Genomic DNA, 16,070 nt, shown 5'->3' on the forward strand with positions numbered 1-16,070 from the left:
ATTTTTCAAATGTAAATATCTCCATTACATCGATTTTCCAACAATGTGATTCGAAGCATAAGTTTGTATCATGCATATTATTCCGTTGTCCGTTCGTATTTCACATAGAAATACTAAATAGCTTAATTGAAGATTAGAACCAATACCCAATACACTGAATAATTCCCTCTGGTGCAAAACAAAACAAACACTGAATCTCGCAATACGATTTTTTATTCCGTTATCGTCATCGTCTCGACCGCCTCCATAACCTCCGACATATTCAAAACTCGACGTCTTTGAGCAGCTTCCTGACCTGTTCGAGCGTCACGAACAGAACCACAGTGAACGGTCCCTGTCTCGATATTGTCGGAACAAACCCTTTGTACAGAGCCATCACTCCCTCCGCCTTCACCGTCTTCACCGCACAATCCATAGCTCCGGCGTACGGAGGCGCCACCCCCGCCTCCACCTTCATGTTCATCACCCTCGTCTTTATCACATCCACCGGATTCGACGCCACCGCCGCCACGAACCCCGCCGCGAAACTCGCCGCCACGTGGGTCCCCAGCCCGTCCCTCATCAGCCCTTTCCCGATGATCGTCTCCTTTGCCTCATCGTACGTCGCCAGCTGTGACGCCGTCACGAGCATGGCTCTGTTCACCGTCAGCGACGAGCCACGCCACAGCGCCGCCACTCCCTCGCGGCGGACCATCTGCGAGATCGCGTCGGCCACGCTCTTGTAGTTGCGGCGCTGCGACGGCGGGAGCCGCCCGTCGGCCTGCATCCGGACCATGGCGACATCTGCGGGGTTGCCGACGGCGGCGCCGATGGCTCCGGCGATGAGACCGGCGGTGAGTTTGCGGGTGAGGGGCATGGTTCGGGTCTCTGGGTCTGTCCATTTCTGCTTGAGGATGTCGTAGAGGCCCATACGGGTGGTGGAGTATAGCGTCTGCCGGAGAACAGTGGCGGAGACGCCGGAGAATAGGGCGGCGACGCCCTCCTGCTGGATTATACGAGCTCCGACGGCGATCGGTCCAACGCGCGGCGGCGGAGCGTGGACGGTGGAGGATGAGATGTTGGTCTGAAAAGCGAGAGCTGGTCGGAGATTGCCCTGAAGGGCCGCGGTCGGAGCGGATTCGCCCTGAAGCTGCATTCGGACCTTGATGAGGTCGAGCGGGTGGGTCGAACAACCCGCCACGATCGAAGCGATCCCTCCTTCGGCAAAACCCTTGAGACCCATTTGAGAAAAAGAATAAAAAACCCTTGTTTGGTTTCCGAGAAAATCGGAGAGAAAATTCGAAACGAGTGCAAGAGGAGGAGAAGAAAATTGGGAGTGGGTTAACTTCAGAGGGACCAGTTGGAAGCAGGGTTCATATCACTGGAAACAAGGAGATGAGAGTGGAGGCCGAAGGCGACGGAAGAAGAATGAGGCACAGAGAGCCTTTGAGACATATGCTGCTTAGACAGATCTCTGCTTTCGATGTCTGGTTTTCTGAGACAGAGAGAGAGAGAGAGATGGATGGGTTGAAGACGAAGATGGGAAGAGAGGGAAGGCGAGAATATATAGGGGGAGAAGACGTAAACGCGGAGGGAAGTTGCTATTTTACGCCATGGAATGGAATCAGAAACTCTGACTCGACTCGGCCGCGTTCTTTACTGGTGCCGGTACTTGCTTCTTTGTTTCCGCCTCACATGGGATGCTTCCTTTTTTTTTTTGTGGAAATAAATCTGCAAAAATATTATACTTTCTGTTCCATTTGCGAGAAATAAAGGGTACTGTTTCCATTTTCGAAATTGGACAAGTGTCCATTGTTTAAAATGGTATACATAGAATATGGGTAAAAAATATATAAAATAATAATTCAGTAAATATTCGTTAGGTTGATTTGGAATAATTACAAAAACAAATTATTATATATATGGAAATTGAGGTGCGTAGGTTCAAAGCTGCGATAGCCAACCATCCAATTTTAACCATAGAGTTTCGGTTCCGACATAAAAAAAGGTTCACGAACCTTACAGCGAATGCATATATATATATATATATATATATATAAATTTATAATTAAATGGTATGGTAATATTAAAAGGAATTTTTTATTAAAGAAAATAAAAGACAGAAAGAGGGAGCCCTAACGGTTCGGTCCAACTTCGCTACCCACATAATTTCATGGGCCTTTGACTTTTTTTCAAGTCTTTTGGACTTTTCTATGCTTTTGACTTTCTCCGATTATGTTTATCTTATGCTAATCACATAATTAAATATTTCTTCAAACTCGTAAATGGACTAACGATTGGAGTGAACTCATTGTTTTTAACAAATAATTCCAAATAAGATGGAGTAACGAAGTCAACGATGATTGCATATTCTTTACAACCCTTTCATTAACAAATTCGTTAATCCAAAAAGAAAATAATTTGTCACTAATCATATGATTAGCATATTTTCAATAGATAATTGAACAGGTCGACCCGTCTGTTCATCATAGGGCCAAGTGGTAAGAAACGGTAAGAGCTGACCTGGACCGTTCCCGCCAAATTGGGTCGTCATGTCAATGACACGTGTCGGTTTCTCCGAAGATGTCGGAGTCACCGAGAGCTGACCGAGACCAGTTCAGAAGGCCGTGTAGTTTACCAAGAAATTCAGATTGTGATCATATAATAGATATAAGCATGCATATAATATGAAAGATATATTTTTTTAGTTTCTGCAATGTAATAACATCATCTATATATATATATATAGACTTGTATGCGTAATATTCATTGAACATTTGGATTATGACATTAGAGATTTACAAGTATACAAGTCAGTGATTAGAGAAAAAGATTAAGAAGACTGATGGAACGTCGTTATCCGATTATTTTTTGATAAATCTCGATTAAGTATAGGCTTCAGTGCCTTTTTTAACCTAACCATTCCTTCATTTCCGTTCACTCCTTGAACGTACAGTGCACACTTGGTTCTTCCACCAACTGTCATTATCTCGGCCCTGACGGCTTTCCCTTTCGTCGTCGCCAACGACTCTGCGATTTCCGACATGAGCCCTTTTCTGTCGGAACAGCTGAACACGACTTTCGCCAGCCCTCTGTTGCATTGGCTCAGTTTGAGGTCGTCTTCCAGCCGTGGAGCTGCCATTTCTATGTCCTTCACCGTCTTTTTCAGCTCGTTCAGGTATCTGACCGTCTCTCCGAGGACCGAAGCCTTGTCCTGCTGTTTTCGTTTCAGAAAATCATGATCGTTAATAATTTGTATGAAGATCTATGGAAAGAAATCCAATTGAAACCACGACAAGAGCTGAATATTTTAAGGATCTTGTTTGTCGAAGCATGTTCCGGCCAACTTACTTTGGCGAGGTTTGGAAGGATGGTGCGAAGAGTTGCGAACTGGCAGTTGATACGGAGCCGTCTTCTCCTCTCGGCGTCGCTGTGTTTCTTGGCAGCGATTTCTTTGGACTCGACCTTTGATTTCTGTTTCATGGCCGAGTTTCTGAAGAACAGTTTGCTGCTGCTGGTTGCGGCGGTCGATGGAAATCCATGAAGTAAGCTTGCATGCGTGTTCGAGTACGTCATGGGATTGTAATAACGTGTGATGGGACGTATCCCTTGCTCCAACTGCTCAGAATATCAAAAGATTTACAACATGTGTAAAAAAAAATTGATGGGAAGGTGGAAATGAAAATCTATGGAGGAAGATGAACTTACATGTTGAAGTAAAACCATGGTGATATATTAGGTGTGATCTGATCGAGCTTCCAAGAGAAACCTGTTGCAACAAAGATGGAGGGGATATACATATATATATATATTTATATGTATATATGTACGGAGATAAACCTGTAATAAGGAGAGGGATAGAGAGAAGATTCAGGCAATAATATTAGGAAGATGATGCAAACAAAATTAATAAATGTACCATAAAAGAGAAGTGAATGCCCATTTATTGGATGCAGATTGAGTTGAATCAAAACCTAATAAATGAGAAAATAGGCATGAAGATATTGTAATAACTGAGAGGAGAACATGAATCATACAGTGATACATCCAAAGATTCACATATCAGAAGCAGCATTCTTTACAATCTGTAATTGTGAATGATAATGACAAAATCACTTTTCTGTCTGAAGTTTGTGTATCAATCATCAGATCAATGCCAATTTTGAACAAAAGCCCATCTTGGTCGTCCTTCAGTTCTGCTCATGTTCCTGAAGATCACTTTAAAAAAAAGAGAGAGATTTATTGGTTCTTAATTGAGTAGATTATGTGATTTTGTTCAAAATCTACTGAGAATTCACATGCAATTCTCCAATATTCTTCTAACCAATTCCCTTTTCATCATATGATAAAACCCACATTCAAAAGGAATTCTGTCACATATAAAATCTAACTAGCTTCCAAATTGGGAAGTGCCCAATTATTGTTTTTGTTATCTCTCTGTCTCTTGTTTCAAACACCCACAATAATCTTCCTTTCAGAGTACTGGAATTTTCAAGGCTTAGACAGTAAACTCACCTGCCATGTCCTCTTCAGAGAGATCAACTAGTTTTGTCTCCTAATTTTCTTGCTTTTTCGCATGGCTGCCACAGAGTATGTGTATGTTACAGTAGCGGCCACGATACAGACCCCAATGTAAGTGCAAACAGCTGTTGCACATACATAAAGGTACCTGCATTTGATTGATTCAGTCAGTGCAAATGATTTTTTTTTTGTTCAGTTCTGTTGGACATTAGAAGTGATGAGACCCGGCTAATAAGACTTACTTGGGGGAGAAAACGCTCCAAACAAATAGGTGGTTCCTCATAAGTAGCAATACGACAGTGTATGCCGTAAGCAGAAGTGAGTTTATGCAGAGTGGAACTAAGCAAGGAAAACCGAGTGTTTGTTTTAGGAGCTGTCCCAGATCTTCATTCTGGGTACCTCTTGAGTGATTTCTTCTTGCCTTTGCACCTACGTACATCACCAAGCCTAGAAGGAATAGCATCGGAGATGCATAGGTGATTATGAACATCAAAATGCCGGAAAGTACGGTAGAATGACTAGAGATTCCCTGAAAATTTAGCAGAGAAATTGGTAGTCAATATGCCAATCAATGTTCCATAAGTATGGCAGTCAATCTACAAAAATAAAAGATAAAACAGAGCAGAAGCACACATACGATAAAAGCACCAGCGACATCAATGGTTGCTAAAGTATTGCTGTTCCCAAGAGCAAAGTGGCCTGCCATTCCCAAAAAGTACAATGCAGCAACCTACAAAGGAAAAGCTGTTAGAAATGTGCATCAATTACATCAACAAGCCATCTGCATTATAAAAAACCCAAATCTTGGTTAATGCTTTGAACCCCTTGTTCTCTGCAGCACCTTAGGATATTATGAATTTTAGGTCGCAATGCCACCCCCAAAACCTATTGATTGTTAATATCCTACAGGCTCACGTATGTAGACTTTGGCACCACACGCAGGTGCCACACCTCATGAGCTTGCTTATAAGATATTCAAGTAGTAAAGCCACACAAGGGCAAGAACGAACCTCGACCCATTCCTTAACCTGCAATCCTTTCGAAAAAAGATGTGATAGTGCTAACATTTGGATGAGCAGCAAAAATATGGCTCCCGAGTTGACCGGTTGTTGAAGCAGTAGCTGTAGAAGACACCAGGACAGTATGTAAGCTGAGCCAATCACAGACAAGGAATCACCTGCTTCTACTGGCAAAAACTTGTCTTCTCTTTCAGCTGGCAATGAGTGATTGTTATAACTTCTGGACATATTAGTTGAAAGAGGCATAAACCATGGCAACACTGTGGCAGCTCCAATCACAGAGGTAGCAAGCAACAAATAGGTAACTTTTGCTGCTAAGGTGGCACCATAATTGGACACCTCCAACATGTTATCTTCATATCTTGCAGCATGTAGCAGAATTATGAACCTGCAGATTGAAAAACCAAATGCCAGCACAAGAACGCTTTTTCTCTTTAATCCTTTTTGAATTAGAGTAAAAAGCCCCCAGCCAGTGACCAAGAAGATTGAGATTAGCTGAATATATTTGACATAACCACGGTCAGCTTGCCCAAGCCACTTAGAAATATCAGGAAGGTAGGTCCAATTAACGCCTCCTTGATGCCAACCTCTCAGTAATCTGCCGCAAATAAGAAGCAAGAAGATGTCCCATATTTTACATTCTCTGAATATGTTCAGGCCCTTGGAAAATTCAAATGAATTGGCTGTCTTGTAGAACAACAGAAGATTAAACGTTGATACCAGGAAATGCCAGATATAATGCTCTTCTTCCACCATAGAACTTGATCCCATACTTATAAGAAGGATCAAAACAACAGCCAAAATGAACCCCTCTTCTAAACTCAGTCGATAACTGAAATTGGAAGGTCGATCCTTAGGCTTATGGTAAACCTCTCTGAATAAGCAAAGAATGAGACTGACACAGACGAGGCATGAAAGAAGCATGGAACCCACCCCTAGACCAAGCGCGATAACTGGTTTCTGCAATATATGAGAGCTTTGTAAGAACTAAACCATATGATATAGATTCAAAGAGAGTTGCAAAATAGCGATTATCAACCACCATCAATTTTCCAAACCAGCCCATAAAAATCTAAGAAAGAATATTAACATACTTCAGTGGTTTTGCCGGCTAACCACTCACTTGCAGTTCTCAGGAACATAGTATATGCATCTAAAGCTCCGCTGAAATCTTCCATGGTATCAGACCTATTAACATGAAAGCACTCTCTGAGGTCAGGTATTAAAGTTTAGAAGTCAGGAGCACTGTAAGGGGAATGCCATAAATTCACACACTCTGTCATTTTCTTGGACTTCCAAATGCCATGAAGAACAGCAGCATTGGTAAATAAACAACGAAGTTGCTTCTCTTTACTCCCAGAGCACTCACTAGTTGCAGCTTTGAGATCGTTACTATGGCCATTAAATAATTCGTCACCAACGCCGCCACAGGAGAAGCCTTCATGTAAAGAACCCGGTAACTGTGCTTGCATTAATCTGAGTAACTGCCAGGAGTTCAATTGCAATGCCCTTAGTTGCTCGTAATCTGAAATTATCAGCAAGTAACAGTCACATAGGATCAAACATTATGTTCGGAAATATGTGACACTGCCAGAGATCAAAGTGGTCAACCTTTTAAAGAGTCGAGAGTTTGCGGAAGAAGGATTCCGACGTTATTCTTAGGAATTGGCACACCATATAGAAGAGCTAAAGTTGCCGCCAGATCTACCTAGATCGCAAGAATTGTTTTTCAAAATCAAGGAGCCAAGCAAACTGATGGATAGATATCACCAAGAGTCATGCCATGAGAACTAGATGCGCAACTGATCATTACCTGGTTAGCTATATTTTCGGTAGCCACTGCATAATCAGAAGTGTCATCCCTCAAGCCAATAAAGAGCATTAAGGAGTCAGTTTCTTCATACGATGATCCTCCATGATTTCCATTCTCAGTCATACCATGATCACTTACCACTACCTGTCCACCAAACCCACAGCAGATATAGATCAATAACAATGAAATAAGAAAGTCAAATAGATCTTCAACCGTGACATTATAAAAAATACCCTTACTTTGCTATTCTTACTTCAACACATACCCTTCTTCAGTAGAGATTGTGACCATGTGACCAATGTGACCCAAAATATAGTGTAGTCACATGTTGATCTCATTACTTATAACATTAAATTTATGATGTTTTAATTAAATAATTAGTAAGATATGTAATGTATGAACATAATGAATTAGTAAGATCACCATAAATTTAACGTTATAATAAATAAAATCAAAATGTGACCACACTATATTTTGGGTCACATTGGTCACAACTGGAGAAGGGTATATGTTGAAGTAAGAATAGCAAAGTAAGGGTATTTTTGATATAATGCCTCTTCAACCAGGAAATATCACTCACCAAAAGAGTCCTCCCTTGATCATGCCCATTATCTAGAATGGCTCTCAAATGCATTGTTTTCACTATACCATCCATTTCCATGAGTTTTGAGGCCATTAGGGGACTAGAATAAAATAACAAATAATAAGATGAATAAGCTATACAACTCGTAACCTTGCATTAGGAAATGGTGCGAGACAAGACCTGTTACGGCCACCAATATGTCCAACATGATCCAAGCCCAAGTAATGAAGGATCTGATAAAGGGTAGCTCAAGTAAGAATGACACGGTGATACAGAAATGCAGTGAACTGCTTCTCCAAGAGAATGAATTATGCAGCACAACAAAGTGCAACTTTAGATATAAGTTAGCAGCCAAGTCTTTGAAATTTATGTTAGAGATAGGTGTTTCAACATTATTATTCCTCCAAATAAATTGAGGTGAACAATTAATAGAGATATCAAAGGAAAAATAGTCCCATGTTCGGTCAGAAAAATGATCAGAAAACTAACCAAAAGATTCCAATCATCACTTTTAAGCTCATCTGGCAAATGTCGAGAAACATTTTTGTCCACCTGTACTGTATCTTTAACCTGTGGCAAGAATAAGGTCCTGATTCATCATTTCTTCTTCACATGACAATAACATAGAGAAAAATCTAGCAAATAATCACCCAAAAAAATTGATCATAATATCATATACAGATTATATGACAGAAGCCTTGGCTTAGGAAGAACATAGGTTAACGAACTACATTCTCAAACAGCTGGTAAAGAAAATAGGTGTAAAAGAATGGTTCGTATAACAGTACTGGCAACAACAACAACAATAACAAGACTGGATATCAATAAATTCTACTGGCAGTTGTACAATTTGAACATAAAAGTTCAACGCATTAAGAAACAATCTGAGGACTTGTATGGAGCTGCTAAAGGTAGGCAAGAATGGAAAAAAGGCAACTCACAAAGAAACTGCTAACACCATCATGTCTCATAAATAAACCCGGGAACAACTTGAGCCATGTATCATCGCCAAGCATCACCATTTTCCAACCAATCATAAAAAACTGACCTGCAAAACAAGAAACACTGTTATACAGCAGCTTCGTCTATCTTAGGAAACATACTTCAGATACTGAAATTCAATAGCTAACCGAGAAGGTTGTCATCTAAGAGGGCCTGTGTGTTAAAATTGAAAGCCACATCCAAGAATCCACCAATTGCCCCAGAAACCATAGCCTGAAACAAGACACTTAACTTAGCGAGCCAAACCCATCTTCAAAAAAAACCATCTGCTTAACATCCACGCAAAAAAAAAACGATCAATCAAGAATGCAGACCTTCAATCTAGGCATGGTGACAGTAGGAGGGGCTGCCTTAGAATGGTACCCAACTGCCCTTCCACGATCCAACAGTGACTGAACGTAAGGCATTGAATCCTTCCACACCTTCCTCGGAGGCTGACCACTCTTCCCCAGCACAAATTCCGCAGGGAGGCCATCAATGACCTAAACTGGCATTGTATGAAACTCGTAAACATTCAAAAACGTGATCGGTAGATAATCTCGAGCAATACACAAGTAACAAGGCCTACCATCAAAATTAGTCGATCAAATGCGGGAGAGATGCCAGACAGTTCCTACAATACAAATTCTCGCAACTTTTAAACTCCGAAAATCACTCAAGGTCCATAAATACTGAACGCGGCACGAACACGCGCAGATATATGCACATTCAAACCTGGTAGAGCAATCTCAGCTTCTCAGGATGTAGCTCCGAATCGCTCCAGTTCTTAGCAGAATCGCAGAACGGAGCATAATAACTCTCCGGACCACTTCCATTCACGAAAAAACGAGAACAATCCTCACATCATTAGATTCTTCGGGATTATATTTTCAGAGAAGTAATAAGATTTTCCCAGAAACCAAACAGGAAACCGAATAGTACCTGACGCCGGAGAGAGTCGGCTTGACGGGGAAGAACCCGAAGACAAAAAACGCGAGACCCAGAATCTGAACAAAGATCCCAGCGAAGGTGAACACCGTCAGTCTCGTACAGGTCACCGCCGGAGCCATTTTCAGATCTTCGAAGGTTTCAAAGATTCACGAAAGCTTCGAAATCAAAATCAGCACAGCTCCAAATCTGCCCGTTGCATCGCACATAATGGGTCTTTAGAAGCCCAAATGATAGGCCCAATAACGCTATTGGGCCCAATAATTTTCAGGATTGGATCTTGCTTTTTAAACATGCCTAGCCATTGTTGGACCCAAAAATGGTTTAAAAAAAAGCCTGAAATCGTTGGAACATGATTCAAATTTATTTTATTTTTCGGATTAAAGAATAATTCTTGTTATGATTAAAAAAAGTTATATTATTATGAGTAAAAAAAAATAGAGATCATATTCCGTAATATGAAGTTAACACCAAATTTTTGTTGGATTAAAGAATAATTCTTGTTGGATTTCAGGAGAAGCATCTCTCTCTCCCATCCCTTAAAGATCCACCACACACTCGCTCACAGAAACCAATGGAGAGATATTAAAAAAAAATGTAGAATCTTGCCAATAATATCTCATCTTCCACCACGCCAATCGAAACTCTTTCGTGTTCCCTTCCTCTTGACCTTTGGTGCAAAAAAAAAAAAATATTCCTTTTCGGGATTTTTATCGTTTATTTTTCTCTAATTCTAAATGGGTGATTTTTTTTTTGGTGTTGCTTTGATGTGTACTTCACTGTCTAGATCTGATTAGGGTTTTGCTGTATTCAATTCAGCACATTCTGCTTCCAAATTTAGCAACAAAAAAATCTACATTTTACTTTCCATTTCCGTTGTCTTGTCATTCACTCACACACCTTTAATCTCGCTTTTCAGCAAAAATTCCCCACCAGTTCTTCCATTTGCCTTCTGGGTTCTCCCTCTTCTTCTTCTTCTTCTTCTTCTTCTTCTTCTTCCTCTTCTTCCCTCGCTGATCTCTCACCGTTTGTTCTTAAACTCGACCGATTCTTGCTTATTAAGTCTGGTCAGCGTATGCAAAGCACGGAGACTTTCGTCAACTGGGTCGAGTTTTCTAGTGTTTGAGAGAGAGAGAGAGTGATGTCGAGAGAGAAGATTCAGATAAAGAAGATAGACAACGCGACGGCGAGGCAAGTGACGTTCTCGAAGCGAAGGAGAGGTCTTTTCAAGAAGGCCGAGGAACTCTCCGTCCTCTGCGACGCCGACGTCGCTCTCATCATCTTCTCCTCCACCAGCAAGCTCTTCGAGTACTCTAGCTCCAGGTTCCTCTCTCTCTCTCTCTGTATATGTATATGTATATACGTTGTCTGTATGTAAATCTTAAGTTCTTTAAAGTGATTGTGTATATATGACTCAGAAAAACGAGAAATCTTTTTGTAGGATTTACCAGAAACGTATATTGGCCTTGCTTAATTATGGTTATAAATTTAGAAATATACATAAGCATTTTGCATATATAGGCAACTAATATGTTCTGCAGAATATTAGAGATTAATTATCCAGATTCCAAACTATATCAAGTTAAAGATCAAGAAGTCATTAGTTCCATGAATATTTCGATAGAATTAATAAGGGTCTCATAGATACATACATACATATATATATATATATAGCATTGTTTAATCTCTCTTTTCCTTATGTTTGACAAATATATATATGTGTGTGTGTGTGTGTGTGGATATGCATGCATATAAATTATGTGAATACTGAATATTGGGATTTGGAATAAGAAGAAGGGATAAATGTAATATGGTTGGGGATTTTGGTAGGGTTGTTGGGCAAAGTCAATAAATTTGGATAATAATGTTGATGTGGGGGGAAATCTAGTTATATATATGGCTTATCATATCCCCATATATAGATACGATTTTTGGATTTTCGACCCACTACTTTGTCGGCACGTAACTCTTTACTCGGTCGGTCCATGCCTCTGCATATATACATATACATATATATATATATATGCAGACGATTATGTTGTCATTTCAGAAATTTCGTTTGGTTAACTTATAGTGTTCTTTTGTCATATAAATTTTTATGAACTGTTGTCGTGGATGTAGTAGAAAATAATCACAATGTAAACGCCAATGAGTTCATAAAGATCGTACTACACGAATGTTGCAAGAAATAAACTTTACATAAAAATATTATGTATGATATCTTGTACGGAAAAATTGACTGCGTTATGGATATGATGAGGAAACAAATATCCCATTTAAGTCACTTTAAATAAGCACTTATGGTTATGAATATATATATATCTACGCACACATAACAGTCTGGCAACATGCATGGAAAGTCAAATTAACAGTATGATGCTGTGATCGTCCTAATGGCAAGAGATCAATTTCATTTCGTGGACCGTCGGAACAAGAATTACAAAAAAAAAAAGGATGTTTTTGCGTGATGAAGCATGAAGAAGATGATAGAGAGGCATAGCTCGCAGTCTAAGAACTCGGAGAAGCTCAATCGGCCGTCTCTTGAGTTACAGGTAATGTTCCTTTCATGAATTTGTTTTGTCCCCAAAGAATTAAAGAAATGATATATTTTATGATTCTTTGGATCTAAAACTCGGATATCATATATATATATATATAGCTGGTAGATGACAGTGAACACTCCAGGCTGAGCAAAGAACTCGTGGAGAAGAGCCACCGATTAAGGTACATTAATTGATACCTCTAATATAGTTCATTTGTGGGTTATACGTATAAGATAATTTCAGGTTTTCAGGGATTTGTTTTTATAAAAACCCAAACGATAAACTGGATCTGGCTTTATATAATATTCACACAAAACAATCAATAAAACATAGATTAGAAAATCATACCTGGATCCATGAATTACAGCGGAATAACTTTAAAAACAAAAAGTCTTCTAGGGTTTTCTCTCCTTTCTCCCGTACTATAAGTTTTTCTTGATGGATATAAATAATGAATTATAATGTTCCTTTTATAGGGTGCGGAAATCCTGGTTGTATTAGGTTAAGGAGAGAGGGGACTTCCAATAATACCCCTGGGTCTTAATTCTTTAATGAGTTCTTATCCATCAAAGAACCAGATTAACATTAAAACCCGAAAGCCCGAATTACATGGGCCACATAATAATTTATTTCTTACATTCTCTCACTTGGCCCATGTGATGAATTGATGATCTAATAAACTTTAAGCGCGCAACTTTACATTAGATTCATCTATATACGTGAGTTATACGTGTATATATATATATATTATATATATTGCTAATATGGTATTCTATAGGCAAATGAGAGGGGATGAACTTCAAGGGCTGGACATGGAAGAACTGCAGCAACTGGAGAAGGCACTTGAAGCCGGGTTGAACCGCGTGATCGAGAAGAAGGTTCTGAAGTGAAAATGAAAATATACATCTCCTGAGTCCTGACTAATATATATATATATATATATCTAAAGAAAATCTCAATTTTTAATAATCATTATTATAAACTGTTTCCTGTTTCAGAGCGAGAAGATTATGAACGAGATCAACGACCTTCAAAGAAAGGTGTATATATATATCTATCTATACATATATATATATATATATATATATATATAATTGTGACGAAACCCGGTTTATGAAATTTCTATTATTTGGTCCAGGGAATACAACTGATGGAACAGAACAAGCGGCTGAGGCAGCAAGTATTGTCTTGAAAATTCTTCCCAACTTATGATATGAAATTGTGAAACAACTCTGTATTTTGATTGGACCGTTCCGTTACGATGCATGCATATAAAAATTTGCAGGGAGTGCAGCTAATGGACGAGAACGAACGACTTGGTCAACGGGTGCGTATATATACGCGTATATATATATAATATAATTATCGTAACGATCGATCCATTTAGTGTATTTAAGTTTTCTGGATAATTCTTCATCGATCGTTTAATGGCGTAGATATCTAATGGGTATGAGAGATATGGCGATGCTGAATCGGAAAACGCCGTGGAGGAAGGAGGGAATTCATCGGAATCCGTAACCAACGCCGGAAATTCCACCGGAGCTCCGGTGGACTGCGAAAGCTCCGATACTTCCCTCAAGCTCGGGTGATGTTGCCTCTTTCGTCCTCGCAATCTTTACTCTTTCCTTTTATCAGAAAGTTCCAAAGATTTATGGTTCTGGTCGTTTCTTGTTTGTTGGAATTTCAGGTTACCATATGGTGGTTAAGACATGAAATTACAAAGACAGCGGTGGGAAGAGAGATGAGAGTGTAAATCCAACTTTGTAATAACAATGGCGAAAATATGAAACGTGTAGATTGTGGTCTGTGTTTCGTTTGTATACATGTAAAAAACCTCTCTTTCACTTAGAGGGTATTACGGTGTGTGTGCATTCCTTGACGCTCATTTTTATCTTTTTTTTTTAGTTGGCCAAATTAGCAATTAATAATTGTATTAATTAATTAATGATAAAACCAAACGGTATAAATAGGGGAAGTCAGGCGTGTTCAAGCATCGGATTGAAATGGAGGAAGACGAGAAGGTGAAGAGCGACGCCAGCAAGCGAGCCTTCCCCGTCTCGTCGTCTTGATCTCGATTACACTCTCTGGCTCTATTTCTGGTTCGAATTCCTTCTTCTCTTTCTGTAATTTTGTTCGATTTGGATTTGCGATTGTGATACGATTTCGTCGTTTCAAGCTCTTGAATTCGATCGGGAACAGAGCTCATCGTGGTTTTTATATGCTTGCTTTGTCTGGGTTCTGAGAAAATCGTATGTCCTGAAGTTTCTCGAATCTTGTAGATCAAGAAAATTCAAATGTTACTTGCAATTTCGATCTGAAAATTTAAATCTGGAAACTGGACTTGCGTCATTTTTACTCACTGAATACAAATTCGGCGTTTGAATTGAACAGCTAAAGCGTATTGACGTCAAGGAAATCCCAATGGCCTTTGAAATTCCCATAGATTTTTGCTCTGGTTTAGGGGATGATGCTGATCCTTTTATTCCTCTTTTTTTTTTTGGATTTGATTATAGCGAATGTTTCCTTACTTGTATCCAGAAGCTAAGGGAATACTGCAGGCCTTAAAGGAGAGTGGTATTGATCTGGTCATAGCTTCTCGGTCTCCAACTTCTCACATTGCACGAAAATTCCTCGAGAAATTGGGCGTTCGATCCATGTTTGTAGCCGAGGTGAGAGTCATCGTTACGCAACAGCTCGATGAAATGTAAACTATGTTCAAAATATATCATAGATTTTCATGAGAAAGGACTAGAAAGTTCAGATATTTTGTTCCATTAGTATGGTAAATCCGTTAAGCTTAAGTTGCCATTCATCCATTCCTGCAATATATATCCGTTTACAGGTATCTCGAATGGGCGTGACGAGTGTTTTAGTCGGTAACGGGATAACTCTCGGGGAAATGAGACAGGGGCTCTTACTCTTAGGATATGCCGGAAGATCATCTTCATCCGCCCGCAGAAACTTGGACTGAAGGTATACTCATCACTGTGTATTCGTATAGCAATACTCCATAACCAACAAAAAAAAAAATGCCTTTGGACGACATTCGTGTGCATTATCACACTTATAATAATCATTTATCGTAACTATGATGATTTAACCATCTTTTTAATGATTTGCGCATTGAGTATGTGTATCTTATACATGAGTTACGGTTTTTACTGAACCATGACATTTTTTGTGTCACTGAATGATAATTTAATTGGGCATTAATGTGTTTACCAATTGTAAAAATATTATTTTCACTTGTTTGCCTTAACATATTAAATGTCATTACTTTTATCTTTAGCCTAATCTACCAAGTCATATTATTAAGAATAAAGTCTCAGACCAAAAGATTTATCCTCTGTAATAAAATAAATATTATACACACACACGTATACATGACTTAACCGTAGATTCTAAATTTCCAAGTTATTAAAGGCTCTGCAAGTTGCCAATGTGCTACAATCGCTTTAATTTTCTTCACAAGCAAAAAAAAAATTGAACTTCATCCATTTGCATGAGCATGTAAATATTAATATATTATATCCATAAAAAAAAGGTGGAAAGCAAAAGTCAATACTAACGGCACCGCACGATTTTTTGTATATTAGGTAAAAAAAAAACCAATTTAATGCTTTGCCAAAATATTTTTTTAAAAAAAATCTCATTTTTTTTTATTCTGTGTTGTTCAAGGTAAG

General features: G+C 39.2%; 5 protein-coding genes across 7 annotated transcripts; 2 read left to right on the top strand and 3 right to left on the bottom strand.

Moving 5' to 3' along the window:
• Positions 1–49: 49 nt before the first annotated feature.
• LOC104824908 (mitochondrial uncoupling protein 5-like) lies at positions 50–1,679 on the bottom strand. Its single transcript, XM_010557101.2, has one exon. The coding sequence runs from the start codon at positions 1,220–1,222 to the stop codon at positions 263–265; it is 960 nt and encodes a 319-aa protein (XP_010555403.1). The 5' UTR covers positions 1,223–1,679; the 3' UTR covers positions 50–262.
• Positions 1,680–2,725: 1,046 nt separating this feature from the next.
• LOC104824910 (transcription factor bHLH131) lies at positions 2,726–3,957 on the bottom strand. Of its 2 annotated transcripts, XM_010557103.1 has the most exons (4): positions 3,899–3,957; positions 3,688–3,748; positions 3,331–3,597; positions 2,726–3,196 (listed from the first exon to the last, which is right to left on the bottom strand). In XM_010557103.1, the coding sequence occupies exons 2-4, from the start codon at positions 3,703–3,705 to the stop codon at positions 2,813–2,815; spliced, it is 669 nt and encodes a 222-aa protein (XP_010555405.1). In that variant the 5' UTR covers positions 3,706–3,748; positions 3,899–3,957; the 3' UTR covers positions 2,726–2,812. The 2 variants fall into 2 exon arrangements, with proteins under 2 accessions (XP_010555405.1, XP_010555406.1); XM_010557104.1 differs by lacking the exon at positions 3,899–3,957 and having other exon boundaries at positions 2,726–3,193; positions 3,688–3,893.
• Positions 3,958–3,981: 24 nt separating this feature from the next.
• Positions 3,982–10,005, bottom strand: LOC104824911 (GPI ethanolamine phosphate transferase 2). Of its 2 annotated transcripts, XM_010557105.2 has the most exons (18): positions 9,839–10,005; positions 9,632–9,725; positions 9,486–9,530; positions 9,232–9,399; positions 9,046–9,130; positions 8,857–8,963; positions 8,405–8,485; positions 8,096–8,148; positions 7,913–8,015; positions 7,333–7,476; positions 7,131–7,227; positions 6,795–7,044; positions 6,614–6,707; positions 5,511–6,479; positions 5,138–5,230; positions 4,743–5,029; positions 4,495–4,648; positions 3,982–4,197 (listed from the first exon to the last, which is right to left on the bottom strand). In XM_010557105.2, the coding sequence occupies exons 1-17, from the start codon at positions 9,964–9,966 to the stop codon at positions 4,522–4,524; spliced, it is 2,925 nt and encodes a 974-aa protein (XP_010555407.1). In that variant the 5' UTR covers positions 9,967–10,005; the 3' UTR covers positions 3,982–4,197; positions 4,495–4,521. The 2 variants fall into 2 exon arrangements, with proteins under 2 accessions (XP_010555407.1, XP_010555410.1); XM_010557108.1 differs by lacking the exon at positions 9,839–10,005 and having other exon boundaries at positions 9,232–9,404; positions 9,632–9,678.
• Positions 10,006–10,435: 430 nt separating this feature from the next.
• LOC104824912 (MADS-box protein SVP-like) lies at positions 10,436–14,278 on the top strand. The gene is made up of 9 exons (XM_010557109.2): positions 10,436–11,167; positions 12,318–12,396; positions 12,504–12,568; positions 13,166–13,265; positions 13,386–13,427; positions 13,526–13,567; positions 13,673–13,714; positions 13,824–13,972; positions 14,075–14,278. The coding sequence occupies exons 1-9, from the start codon at positions 10,986–10,988 to the stop codon at positions 14,091–14,093; spliced, it is 720 nt and encodes a 239-aa protein (XP_010555411.1). The 5' UTR covers positions 10,436–10,985; the 3' UTR covers positions 14,094–14,278.
• Positions 14,171–15,589, top strand: LOC104824951. Its single transcript, XM_010557149.1, has 4 exons — positions 14,171–14,189; positions 14,397–14,486; positions 14,926–15,056; positions 15,230–15,589. Exons 1-4 carry the CDS (start codon positions 14,171–14,173, stop codon positions 15,356–15,358), a joined length of 369 nt encoding a protein of 122 aa, XP_010555451.1. The 3' UTR covers positions 15,359–15,589.
• The last annotated feature ends 481 nt before the right edge of the window (positions 15,590–16,070 follow it).

Source organism: Tarenaya hassleriana, unplaced genomic scaffold (genome assembly GCF_000463585.1).
Source record: "Tarenaya hassleriana unplaced genomic scaffold, ASM46358v1 Cleome41, whole genome shotgun sequence".
Classification (NCBI taxonomy): Eukaryota; Viridiplantae; Streptophyta; class Magnoliopsida; order Brassicales; family Cleomaceae; genus Tarenaya; species Tarenaya hassleriana.